Source organism: Chanodichthys erythropterus, chromosome 12 (assembly GCF_024489055.1).
Source record: "Chanodichthys erythropterus isolate Z2021 chromosome 12, ASM2448905v1, whole genome shotgun sequence".
Lineage (NCBI taxonomy): Eukaryota > Metazoa > Chordata > Actinopteri > Cypriniformes > Xenocyprididae > Chanodichthys > Chanodichthys erythropterus.
This window is the reverse complement of record NC_090232.1, coordinates 13,425,926-13,439,518: the sequence shown is the minus strand read 5'-3', so window position 1 is coordinate 13,439,518 and position 13,593 is coordinate 13,425,926. Positions and strand designations below refer to the sequence as shown.

The window sequence follows — 13,593 nt, the reverse complement described above, 5'->3', positions numbered from 1 at the left end:
ACTTTTAAAGTCGAAGTCAAACTACCATTCACTAACGGACCCTTTCTCAATAACAAATATGGCATATTTGTTATATAAAGTATTCTTTATTGAACAATAATATTTAAATTAACAACAATAGCCAAAAGTATAAGAACTTTGTACAATAGGAAATAAACACAACCAAACAATTCAGGCAAAATTCCAAAAGCAGTGCTACAGTTAGTACAGGATTTAATAAAATTAAAACAGTTTGCTCTGGAACAAGTAATAGATTAATAAGACCAAAGATTGCCTATTTTATATAACCAAAATGAATTAGACTTCATGTTTAACCACCATCTAAATAGGAGCCAGAGGAAAATTCCTGAAGGACTGGCCAAGACGAAGCTGTTCTGGGTGGGTACATGAGCTCACATCACCGAAAGCGTCTAAACAAACTATCAAATAAGCGATATATTTCGATATAAATCGCATATTTGAGGTCTAAACAATTCTCGCAAAAAAAATGTTTAAAACTACATTCCATGACAATAACAGTAATAATATTGTAAAATTATAGTGGGTTTGCTCTTACGACAATATAGAGATTATAGATTCAGCAACAAGTGGAGTGATACAAATTGTGAAATGGTTCCAGTGCCGATACTGGGGGAATATCGCACAGCTCTCAGCCAATAAGATTCGAGAACCAGAAAGAACTGTTGTATAAAGTGTAACAAATGACTGTCGTATCATTCTAAAATTCTCATTCCACTTATCGTCTGTGCAGTACTGCAGGAGAATGTCGTCCCAGTAGTCCTTGCTTCGGACTCTCATCCACAGATGTGAGAAGTGGCGGTTTTACAGCTTGATAAATACAAACAGCACGGCACAAAGCTTCATGTGCTCTTCGTCTCCTAACCAGGACCCGAAATAGATTAATATTAATTCTGCTTTTTAAAACAAAGAAAAGAAGCGATGGCAGGATGGATGGTTAGTATGCGCCAACAGCAGGATACTCTGTATATTTGTGCAGTGTGTGTATGTCAAAAGATCAAATCCGATTTGAAACTTGTGTCATAAAAACGCGCACATCAACCCGATCACTTAACTTAGCGTTCGAGTAAACATTATATTCGGCTTCATCAATTGGAATGATTTAATTACGATCGAAACAAAAAGTGTCAGTTTGGATGACAAAAATATGTTTTTAAAATTTAAGGCTTTTTTAAGACCAGCACACATAAATTTAATACCATATGGGTGAGGTAGGGTAATGTCTATGGTAGCATAGACTCAAATAATACAAGTTTTAACAAAAACAAAGTTTTATAAAATTAAAAAAAAAAAACATTTCAGCCTTTATACCATTTTTATAAATTATATTATTATTATACAATATTCTATAAATGATTTTATATATATATATATATATATATATATATATATATATATATATATATATATATATATATTATATATATATTTTTATGATTTTAATTATTTATTTCAGATTTAATTAAATCATAGTCTTTTAAGTCATATTGCGATTCCAGTTTTTCTTTACCCAAAATTTGAAATTATGATTAAGACTTTTCTTATACCATTAAAGAGGTTTACAACTTTTTACAACTTTTTACCCATAAATTCGTAAAACTGATTTTAAGACTTTTTAAGGACCCACTTTGACCATGATGTTATGTTTATGCATGCATGAACACTAGCTGAGGATACATAGGCTCCTTGCTCTAGACACACACACACATATATATATATATATATATATATATATATATATATATATATATATATATACAAACACACACAAAAATGCCTCATTAGGGTCTGTTTCTATGGGCTGCCCGTCCGCCATATTGGAATGGTCAAATCTAGTCAAAGGGTCAAATCTAACCTAGTTATTCATATGTATGAATATTTATATCTACAGTAGACATTAGCAGATGATTTTCAAAGTATTTAGTTTATCATTAATGTATAATTCTGCATATGGATATTGCATATTGAGTTATACATAAAAATATAAACCAGCACATATCCCATTTAGTCTGGAATTTATAGCTCAGTGGTTTTTACAGCTATAAGCTGCACAATGCTGTGACATTTTAGATGAAAATTCATTGATTTGTTAGTTAGTGTGAGTGATAACAGCGTCATGTTAACCATTCCAAGTTGGTAGGTCAATATGGCATCAACGTATACAAATCTATGGCTCAATCTAGATCTTACCTTAGTGCCAGCATTGACGTGTGCACCCCTCTCCAGCAGTAGGGAGGCCATCTCTGTGTGCCCCTCCTGAGATGCCAGGTGTAAAGGACTCACACCCTGTTTGGTCAATGCATTTGTCTCTGCTCCATACTGAAGCAACGCAGAGGCGATCTGAGTCTGGTTCTTCTTTGACGCAATGTGGAGGGGTGTATAGCCATTCTGCACAGAAAGAGATTAACACAAACCATCAGGTAATACATTTATGTCGTTTTGCTGGATGCAGTGACAGTCTTATATTTGTCATCTTTCACCTTAGCAGTAGCATGAGGTGAGGCCCCTTTATCCAAGAGCATCATCGCCACCTGCTGGTTATCATAGTGAGCAGCTACATGCAGAGGTGTCAGACCGTACTGTTTCAGAAAGACAAATATATATAAAAAAAATGGCAATAGTGAACACATATTTAAAAAAAAAAAAAAAACAGTCATTAGAGTATTAGTAGACTGTAAAGTACCTTTGCAAGTACGTCAACTTATTCTACTAACCCTAACCTAACTGTCTACTAATACTCTAATCAAAGTGAGCAGAATGTATAAAGTAGATTATTAAAATAAAGTGTAAAATGGTAATTAGTAAGTGATTAAAGTTTTGACTTTCACCTTTCCAGCATCATCAAGAAGTGCTCTTCGCTGTAAGAGGAGTTTTGCCACATCCAGGCTTCCATACTTAGCAGCAACATGTAGAGGAGTAAAGCCTTTCTGTTAAGGGAAGGTTATTTATCTTTAGTTAAATACAGACAAATACAGTGCTCAGTGTAAATAAGTAAACCCCCTTTGAAAAGTAATTTTAAACATTATCTCAATGAACACAAAAACAATTTCCAAAATGTTGACAAGACTAAGTTTAATATAACATCTGTTTAACTTATAACATGAAAGTAAGGTTAATAATATAACTTAGATTACACATTTTTCCGTTTTACTCAAATTAGGGTGATGCAAAAATGAGTACACCCCACAGCAAAAACTACTACATCTAGTACTTTGTATGGCCTCCATGATTTGGATGCTGGATGGAGAGTGATGCTCAACTTGTCTCTTCAGAATTCCCCATAGGTGTTCAATTAGGTTCAGATGAGGAGCCACTGAATCACTTTCACCCTGTTCTTCTTCAGAAATCCAATGGCCTTAGATGTGTGTTAAGGATCAGTGTCATGTTGGAAAAGTGCACAATGACCAAGAGCACAGAGTGATTGTAGCATCTTCTCTTTCAGTATAGAGCAGTACATCTGTGAATTCATGCCATCAATGAAATGCAGCTCCCCGACACCAGCAGCACTCATGCAGCCCCACATTAGGACACTGCCACCACCATGTTTCACTGTAGGCACCATGCATTTTTCTTTGTATTCCTCACCTTTGCGACGCCAGACAGTTTTGAAGCCATCAGTTCCAAAAACGTTTATCTTGGTCTCATCACTCCAGAGTATAGAGTCCCAGTAGTCTTCATCTTTGTCAGCATGGGCCCTGGCAAACTCTAGGCAGGCTTTTTTGTGCCTGGGCTTTAGGAGAGGCTTCTTTTGTGGACGGCACCCATGCATGCCATTCCTCTGCAGTGTATGCCGTATTGTGTCACGGGAAATAGTCACCCCAGTTTGGCTTTCTACTTCTTTAGATAACTGCAGTGAACTTGCGTGCCGATTTTCTTCAACCCTTCTAATCAGAAGACGCTCCTGTTGAGGTGTTAACTTCTGTGGACAACCTAGATGTCTCTGTGAGATGATTGCAGTTCCATCTTTTTTTAATTTTTGTACCACTTTTGCTACTGTATTCTGACTGATAAGTAAAGCATTGCTGATCTTCACCTTTCTGGTGTAAAGAAATTATTTTCTTTCTCAGGTCTTGTGACATTTCTCTTCCATGTGGAGCCATTGCTGACAGCATGATATGGGAAGGGGTTTTAACACCCTTTTATAGTCAACTGTCTGCTGGACACCTGTGTAATGAATAATTAGACTCACATGTGGTTGAATTCTTGTTAAATTAGACATTTGTAGTCTTTTAGCTTTGCTCCAGAGACTTTCAGTGGGGTGTACTGATTTGTGCATCACCCTAATTTGAGTAAAACTGAAAATTTTGTTCTCTAAGTTATATTATTAACCTCACTTTCATGTTATAAGTTAAACAGATGTTATATAAAACTTAGTCTTGTCAACATTTTGGAAATTGTTTTTGTGTTCATTGAGATGAAAGGATTCAAAGGGGGTATACTCATTTATGCTGAGCACTGTACATACTATTGTACAAAAATGTGTGGTCTGTAAGATTTTATATATAGATAGATTTTAAAGACATTAACACTTTTATTCAGCAAGGACACTTAATTTCACACCATTTCAAATAAATGCTGTTCTTTTTTACTTTTCATCAAACAACCCTGAAAAGAAATGATTTCTGAAGGATCATGTGACACTGAAAACTGGAGTTGTTATTTGAATTTGTAATGATATTTAATAATGATATATATAAATAAATGCTGCCTTGGTGAGCTTAAGAAAAACATTAAAAAAATCTTATCGACCTCAAACCTTTGAAAGGTAGTGTACAAAATAACATGGTTATTGAATTAATATTTGACAATATATTTGAATGAGGGTCTGTATTTGTTTCACAGATATGCCTGCAGTCCCACCTTCGTGGTGAGCGAATGAGATGCTCCGGCCTCCAGCAGCACTGCAGCCGTGTCCACCTGCCCTTCACGAGCGGAGATGTGCAGAGGTGTGTATCCATTAGTGGTGGAAGCATCAGGGTGAGCCATGTGCTGCAGTAACAACTGCACGATCTCTATCTGACCTAGACGTGACGCAATGTGAAGGGGTGTCTGATCCTCCTGGAGGGAGAAGTCAGATAGAAAAAGATATAGTATATTGAAATCTGTATTTGTAGTCATTAATATCTGTATTTTCGCTTTCTTCCGTAAGTGTTTTTATTGACTCACTCTGGCCATGGCATCCACCATAGCGCCGTTCCTTAGCAAACATCGCACCACCTCCATCTGTCCTGCCCTTGCAGCCATGTGCAATGCCGTCTCGCCACGCTGATGACACATGAACACACAACTACAGTCAGTATTACAGGAAATGCAGGAGACTTTTTTGACCCAGAGGAGAGTATAAAGGACAGGAAATGTGCCACAATGTGCCAAAGCAAGAGCTAAGCCAAGGCTCTAACACTAGGGTGTGCAATATGCATTGTCTATGATAATATTTTGATTATTGTTTTAATGATATGTGAGTTGGCATTAACGAGTATGTCACTCACTTTGCAAAAACATGCTTTCGGAGTCCACACATTCTCAATATGTAGCCTATTAGAATGCAGTTAGAATGGCAGCAAAAAATAGATACAAAACAAAGCTGGAGCAGAACCAGTGGGCATCTCCGAACAACCCCAGCTAACAGGACCCCACCATTGGGTAATTTAGCCTACTTTTTTATTTACTCTTTAATTTAATAATCTACTTGCATTTATTATCGCGCAATGTGAATCGCTGTCCATTTTGCGAGCAATTGTTGATAAAGAAAAATGTCACTTCACAATATTGGTAATATTTCCATTTTAAACCATGAAGACGAGCCAGTGGATATCACACAACCAATGTGCGAGAGTGACTGTCGGTGAAGTCTTAAACCCCAGTCAATTATTCACAACAGAAAGTATTATTGTACTCACAATATTACAGACATCAGGAGAGGCTCCATTCTGTAGCAGCAGGAGAACGATATTGAGGTGCCCCATAAATGCTGCAACATGGATTGGGGTCAGGCCGGACTAGGGAGAAAGAGAGGAGAGAGTGATACAAGAGCTAAAATACTGAGCAATGAATGAGCAAGCAGTGGTTGAGTCAGCAGGTCAACAAGAGGAACAACTCCCCAATAAATGTAAGCAGAAGAGATCCACTCTTATTTGCATTCATATTACATTAACATATTTGGCAGACATTTACATTGCATTCAGTTTATACATTTTAGCAGTTCATGCATTCAAACCCAAGGCATTGTTAGTGGCATGTTCTGTTTGAGCTACAGTTATAATCAGACTCAAAACAAAGTTTAATTATTATTAAACTGTAAATAATTAAACTCCACAAAGTCACATGGAAATTTAGATATTATTCATCCTAAATAGTATGTGAAATGGGGCACAGTCACAGACTACTAAGACTCTCACCTCAGTGATGGCCTGGATTGAGGCGCCATATTTAACCAGCAGCTCCATGACTTTCACTCTGTTCTTCTTGCAGGCAATATGCAGAGGAGTGAAGCCATTCTAAAAGAAACATAAAAATATTTACTGTATACAGTACATCTCTATCTATGTTTCAATCCAAAGTTGCTTATTTAACCTATGCGCAAATTTGGAGTGTTGTAGTCAAACCACATAAACTGAGACTAAGTCCAGAGTGTGTCGAGATCAAGACAAGACTTTGTAGGGTTGAAACCAAGACAAGACTAAAACCTAGACAGGGCGAGACCTAGTCAAGACCAAGTACAGGCCAGCACTCCTTAAATTCATTTTAATAGGCTAATAGGCTACATATCAGATTTACATTTACTGCCTGAGAAATGTGTTACATTTAATCAATAAATATAATTTGAATAATGAGACTGTATAGAGCTGTTACCAATATACCACAAAAACAAAATTAATCTTTGCACTGCCGAGGTGGCACAGAAGTTGCTGAATTGGTACAATTAGGTTAATGTTTTAAATGATACTTTTATACTTTTAAATATGAAATTAAAACCAGCAGTAGGTGGCGACAAAACACTTAGTCAGCGAGTCACGGAGTCGATTCATTCAAAGCAGCTGATTCATTCAGTAAAGGAAAACCGCTGTGTGTTGCTTGGAAACGCACAACATTTTCGTTATGAATTTGTTTGGAACTATTTCCGTTGCCAAAATAGCAAAAACTTGTTTAAAATTGTGTCTAAAATGTAAGTTACTTAATATTAACTTCTTGGTTATTAAATGTTTGTATAAAATCGCGTTTAAAAACATGTTTTGATATTGCTTAATTATATCATGTTGTAATATATATATAAAAACAAGTTCTTATACAAGTACTTTTTTGCAATCATATCTTGAATTATTTTGGGTGTTTATACTAATTTTGGAGAGTTTTTTGACACAATACCCTGTTAATAGCTGACCCAGCACAACAGTGACAAAAGAAATCAAATTAGAAATAAATGACTGATTGTATTTGAAGCAGGAAGTTTTACATACATTCAGTTTAATGAATCTAACAAATAAATAATGCACCAGCAATTTAATGATATCCCCACAAGTTGTGATCTTGACCAGTAATGAAAAAAAAATCCTGAGTCCTTTTAGTCTGAGACCAATACAAGTCTGAGCAGTAAAGCGGTCGAGACCAAGACTGAAAACTTCAAAAAACGATCTCAAGACTGGTCTCAAGTACTACTCAAGTACTACAAGACTACATTTGGGTAACAAATTTGGATACCAACTTAGTAAAATTGGTACAAACTATAGTTGGATACCAAATTACAGTTATTAGAATGTCTTAAGTATTAAATAAGTTGAAATAAAATATAAAGTGTAACCAACATTTGCAAATAAAGAACCATTTCCATCAATGTGCTTAAGAGAACAAAATCCCAACATCCTAGAAAGTTTGCACAAAATATCTGTAATAAAAATGGAAGTTGCTTCAATTGGGGAAGCCACTGTGGCTTTTTTTCATAAATGACTTTCGGCCTCAGGGCATGCAGACTAAACTCAATAAATACTGTCACGTTATCTTGTGTTCCGAGGCAGATGCTTGGTGTTTGGGAATGCAATTGTGTGAGACTTTGGCTCAGGCATTTTAGAATGACCAAACTTTTGAGACGCCGTGCAACTGTGATTATCCAATCACATCCTCAGTTGAGTCAAAGTAACGTGTGTTTTTTGGTTGCGCATCAAGGGATTTATTCGGTAAATGTGTTTCCATTGTAGCTTACACTGATGTCTTAACAGATAAAAATTATCCACCTCAATTGAGTGCATACCTTTTTTATGCACATTTTTTAATTTATGCACATATCGGCATATCCATCTAGAGTTCTTATGTGATAAACCAAAAATTTGCATAAAAATATGTGGTTGGAAACATAGCTACTAATACTTGCTGATTAACACAATGCATATTCATTTATCGTCTATCAAAGACAAAGAATTACCAGTGCTCTGGCATTAGGATTCGCTTTCTTATCCAGCAGTAATTTTGTGACTCTGTAGTGACCACAGTGGGCGGCTACATGAAGGGCGGTCAGGTAGTCCAGTGTTACATCATCAACCGGTGCCTTGTGTTGCAGCAGGTGTTTCACACACTCAACGTGATCACCCTGAGCAGACATGTGCAGCGGGGACAGTCCATTCTGTGTGTGGAAAAATAAAGAAAGAGAGAAAAATAGATCAGACTAAGATCATAAAAGTGCTGTGGTGGTACAATGGAGCATTCATATGGTGACATGATACTGTGGTATTGAATGATTAACATATTCATGTACCATAGTACTTTTCAAAAGTTTTTTAAAGGAAATTATTACTTTTATCAAGCAAAGATGCATTAAATTGATCGAAAGTTATTCTGTTTCAAATAAATGTGTTTTTTATTTGTGTGAAATATATTACATCCATATATTATATATTACAGTTTCCACAAATAAATATTATGCAGCACAACATTGATAATAATGTAACAAGAACTGTTACTTGAGCACCGATTTAGCTTATTGTAATGATTCATATTACACTGAAGACTGGAGTAATGATGCTGAAAATTCAGCTTTGCCACCACAGGAATAAAATATATATTTAAAATATATTAAAATAGAAAAGTTATTTTAAATTGTAACCATATTTTACAATAGTACTGTTTTTACTGCATTTTATAAAAAAGATTTATTTTTGATTTATTTATATATATATTTTTTATATATCTGCTTATAAATCATACTAAATTATGCTTTTTTGTTTTGTTTTGTTTTTTTAAATGTAAAAACACAGAACGTTTTCTGTGAGGGTTGTGTTTAAAGTTAGAATTAGGGGATAGAATATATAGTTTGTACAATATAAAAATCATTATGCCTATAGAAAGTCCCCAAAAAACATGGAAACCCAAAATGTTTGTGTGTGTGTGTGTGTGTGTGTGTGTGTGTGTGTGTGTGTGTGTGTGTGTGTGTGTGTGTGTGTGTGTGTGTGTGTTTACATAAGCATAAGCATTAACAGTTTTTACAAAGCACTTAGAAACATTTGGTTCCATGTACCTTGGTCCGTGCCAGTATGGGAGCTCCTTTTTCAAGCAGTATTTCCACTGCAGGGTCATGTCCGCTTCTGGCTGCACAGTGCAGTGGTGTCAGCCCATCCTGTTCAACAGAGAGAAGACAGAAACAGACAAACAGCACATATGAAAAAACACACATTATAAATGGACATTCACAATGTATTATTAAAACAACTTGCAAAAATCCACAAACATAAAATAAGATACCCTAAACAGTCTGAATCAGCAATCATAATGCATTACTCACAAAAAGCTATCAGTTTCTTATATCGAAGTAATAATTCTTTCTCTGTGAACAGTAGAGGGCGCTTGTTTTACAGTATTTTGATGGTACTATTGATACTCACCCTTGTCTTGGCATCAATCTGAGACCCCCTATCTAGCAGCAGAGCAATCATGTTGGTATTCCCTCGTTTGGAGGCCACATGGAGAGGGGTAATACCATTCTAAACAAAACAGTACATCTTTTAGGATAATGTAAAAAAAAGCGATTGAACTAAACCATTAAACCAAGACACTATCTGCTGAAATCCAGGGAAAGTAAAAGATGAACTGAATATGTATATATATATATATATATATATATATGTATAAATATGTGTGTATATATATATATATATATATATATATATATATATATAGATATATAGATATATATATATATAGCTTCATAAATGTGAAATCTGATAGTATATGAAATTCATGTTATACTAAACGATAATTCATTAGATCGACTGCACCAAAATTTGGATAACTGTGACATGCACATTATCCTTGTACAATGATAGTTTACCGAAAAATTATAATTGTGTGATTTCAGTGAATAACAACTTAAATATCACTCAATTCCTTACAGAAAGCTATTGCATGGATTTAAGACTTATATAATAATTTGCCTAATTGCAAGTAGTGCATCCAAAATCCTAGTACACTGAGTAAGTCAACCATGCTTGGACAATATATGCTATTTATTCGAGAAGAGGTAGCATGAAACTGTCCTATGACACATTTAAAAGTATGTACACTTGAACAAAAAGTATGCTACTTTAGTCAATATAAGTTATGATCAGTATATGATCATACCCTGGCTGTGAAGTCTACAGCAGCCCCTCTGTTGAGCAGCAGCGTGGCCACATTAACATTACCGTAGTGAGCAGCAATATGCAGAGGAGTGAAGCCACTCTGTTAGAGGAAGGAATAGTATTGGGATAAAAGAAGGGATAGAACAAGAGAAACAGAATGAAGGTAAATTTGCAAGTGCTAGTCTTCCAACTAATTTAAAACATCTGTCATCCATGATCTACCATGCAGCATTCCAGTGAATCATCACATTTGTGCAAAAACTTAAAAGAAAGAAAATAATGTAAAAGTAATGTCTGGATTCTCATCTGCTACCAATGGATCCAACCATGCACTAGAGTGAAGGAAAAGTAAAAACTTTGATGAAATAAGAAACATAAAGATTAGATTTGTGCATGTTATGTAATATATGAGCACATTCTCAGTGTCATATGAGAGAGATGAGAAGTTTCTCAGTGACAATGAAAGGAAAAAAAAAGATGATGAACAAAATATCTAAACAAATGTTATTCAGCAACTACTCACTACATATTGCTAAAGATGAATGTATAGATAGAAAATTGGCATTGTCTGTCTTACTGAGTTCGTTTGATGGTGCCATTTTTTCTTACCTTTCCATTCTGACAGACATGGTGCAATTTAAAAAACAGAATTAACAAAAAGGTGCAGCAAAATGTGACCGAGAGACTTCTACACAGACAGTGAGAGTGACAGCATGAGTTCACATGCACAGTTAAGAGTTAAACCAAAGTCCCTTTAAGTCATTTCACTCGGCGGCCATCTTTGAAACGCCTTTTGAGTGGCTATTTCAGTCATGCAAGTGCAGCTCCTATTTCTTTGAATGGGGAAACATCAAATTCTCCAAAGTTGTATTTGCAATCAACAATGAAATGTGGGTTCTTATGCTCAAATAGCTTTAAAGAAGCTTATTTTTTAGGCTGCAGCCGCTGTGTATGCGCAGTCCTAAGCACGTGTCTCAGAACACTGATTGTTTCTATAGCAATCGGAGCTAATCGCAGCTGCAGTGATGCGATTATTTTACCAATATATGATTGGCTCTTTTATTTAGAAGGCGGGACTTTTTCTTCCATATTGCGTGTTGCATTTTCTCCCATTCATAGTAATACAAGTGCACCATCTTTCTAAATATTAAGTCTTTGGTTAAACGTCTGTTTAATCTGTTAGTAAAATCATAAGTGGTATTAAATAACTTAACGAACCCCTAATTCCTGCTCAAAACAGAGCATAAAACATGTTGATGAGCAAGAAACAACCATAAATTTTGTGTTGCTACTAAAATAAAAACAACAATGTGTCATGCACTACAAGACTCTACTCTTCCCATGCACTGTAAAAGAAAGATTCAGTGTCAAGTAGCACATTAGGCTTAACAAGAGTTGAGAAGAATGCAGGATTCTGCTGAGAGTCTTAATACCTCTGTAGTCCTGTTCACCATCATCTGAGGGAGTCGCACATGAGGAAAAAATATGGCATTTTTATTAATATGGCATTTTTTTATGTTTTTACATTTTTATCTTAAAAGGATCTTCCAAAAGCATGACTATAATTCTGTGAAGATAAAAAAAAAAGCCAAGCAAGTGTTGTAATATAACTCAATTTGTTCAAATTTAACTAATGAATCAATACATTATATGTTCTTGAACATATTTATGTGTCTGCAGTGTGTGTACACAGCCACCCTATTGTGGTAAAAATCCATCAGGATGTATGCGCTCAGAAAACCATATATCAGAAGGTTAATCAGATATGGCTTTAAAACGCATAGGGATACTAATCAAAACCAAACAGATGTTTTATTCATTTTTGGCAGAGTATCCGAGGCACAAGCTGTAAATGCAAAGCACTATTCTGGATAGGGGGGCAGGGAGCAGCAGCTCATTTGCATTTAAAGATACATGCATGAAAACAGCATGTTTTTGCTTCCACTCAAAAATGGGCATTTATACGGAAGAGGATTAGGGCCAAGCAATAATAAAAAAATAAAACCATCTTGAGATTAAAGTTGTTAAATTCGAGAAAAAACTCGTTAAACTTCAAGAAAAAATTCAAAATAAAATGTTGAGAATAAACTCGGTAAATTACGAGAAAAAACTCGTTAAATTTTGAAAAAAAAAAGGTTGAGATTAAATGTTGAGAATAAAGTCATTAAATTACGAGAAAAAAGTTTTTAAATTACGAGAACAAATTCGTTAATTTATGAGAAAAATGTCGTTAAATTTCGAGAAAAAAGTCATTAAATTATGAGAACGTATTCGTTAATTTATGAGAAAAATGTTGTTAAATTTCGAGAAAAAAGTCAAGATAAAATGTTGAGAATAAAGTCATTAAATTATGAGAAAAAATTGTTAAATTACGAGAACAAATTTGTTAAATTACGAACTTGTTTTCATAATTTAACGACTTTTTTCTCACAATTTAATGATTTTTTTCTTGTAATTTAACGAGTTTATTCTCAACATTTTATCTCGACTTTTTTCTCGAAATTTAACGAGTTTTTTCTCGTAATTTAACGAGTTTATTTTCAACATTTTATCTCGACTTTTTTCTCGAAATTTAACGAGTTTTTTCTCGTAATTTAATGACTTTATTCTCAACATTTTATCTCAACTTTTTTCTTGAAATTTAATGAGTTTTTTCTCATAATTTAATGAGTTTATTCTCAACAATTTATTTCGACTTTTTTCTCGAAATTTAACGAGTTTTTTCTCGAAATTTAACAACTTTAATGTCGAGATGGTTTTATTTTTTTATTATTGCTTGGCCCTCATCCTCTTCCGTATATTTACAATATGTTATTATAAATGATCTGTGTGATATTTTGAGCTGAAAATTCACAGACACATTCTGGGGACACCTGAGACTAACATAACACCTTGTAAAAAGAGGCATAATTGGTCCCCTTTAAGTGACAATATTAATAAATTAAAAATAAAAAAAAATCTATAAAAAAAT

General features: G+C 34.6%; 1 protein-coding gene across 10 annotated transcripts in view; it reads right to left on the bottom strand.

Annotated features, from left to right (window-relative positions):
• Positions 1–13,593, bottom strand: part of ank2a (ankyrin 2a, neuronal) — an 87,970-nt gene that overhangs the window by 40,438 nt on the left and 33,939 nt on the right. For 9 of the 10 annotated variants that reach the window (XM_067404373.1, XM_067404379.1, XM_067404381.1 and 6 more), the window contains exons 7-18: positions 12,056–12,079; positions 10,624–10,722; positions 9,888–9,986; positions 9,524–9,622; positions 8,435–8,632; positions 6,417–6,515; positions 5,919–6,017; positions 5,185–5,283; positions 4,879–5,076; positions 2,847–2,945; positions 2,499–2,597; positions 2,209–2,406 (exon numbers count right to left, since the gene is read on the bottom strand). In XM_067404373.1, the coding sequence (XP_067260474.1) occupies positions 2,209–2,406; positions 2,499–2,597; positions 2,847–2,945; positions 4,879–5,076; positions 5,185–5,283; positions 5,919–6,017; positions 6,417–6,515; positions 8,435–8,632; positions 9,524–9,622; positions 9,888–9,986; positions 10,624–10,722; positions 12,056–12,079 (1,410 nt within the window). The remainder of the gene's footprint in view (positions 1–2,208; positions 2,407–2,498; positions 2,598–2,846; positions 2,946–4,878; positions 5,077–5,184; positions 5,284–5,918; positions 6,018–6,416; positions 6,516–8,434; positions 8,633–9,523; positions 9,623–9,887; positions 9,987–10,623; positions 10,723–12,055; positions 12,080–13,593) is intronic. The other variant, XM_067404377.1, reaches the window with a different exon arrangement.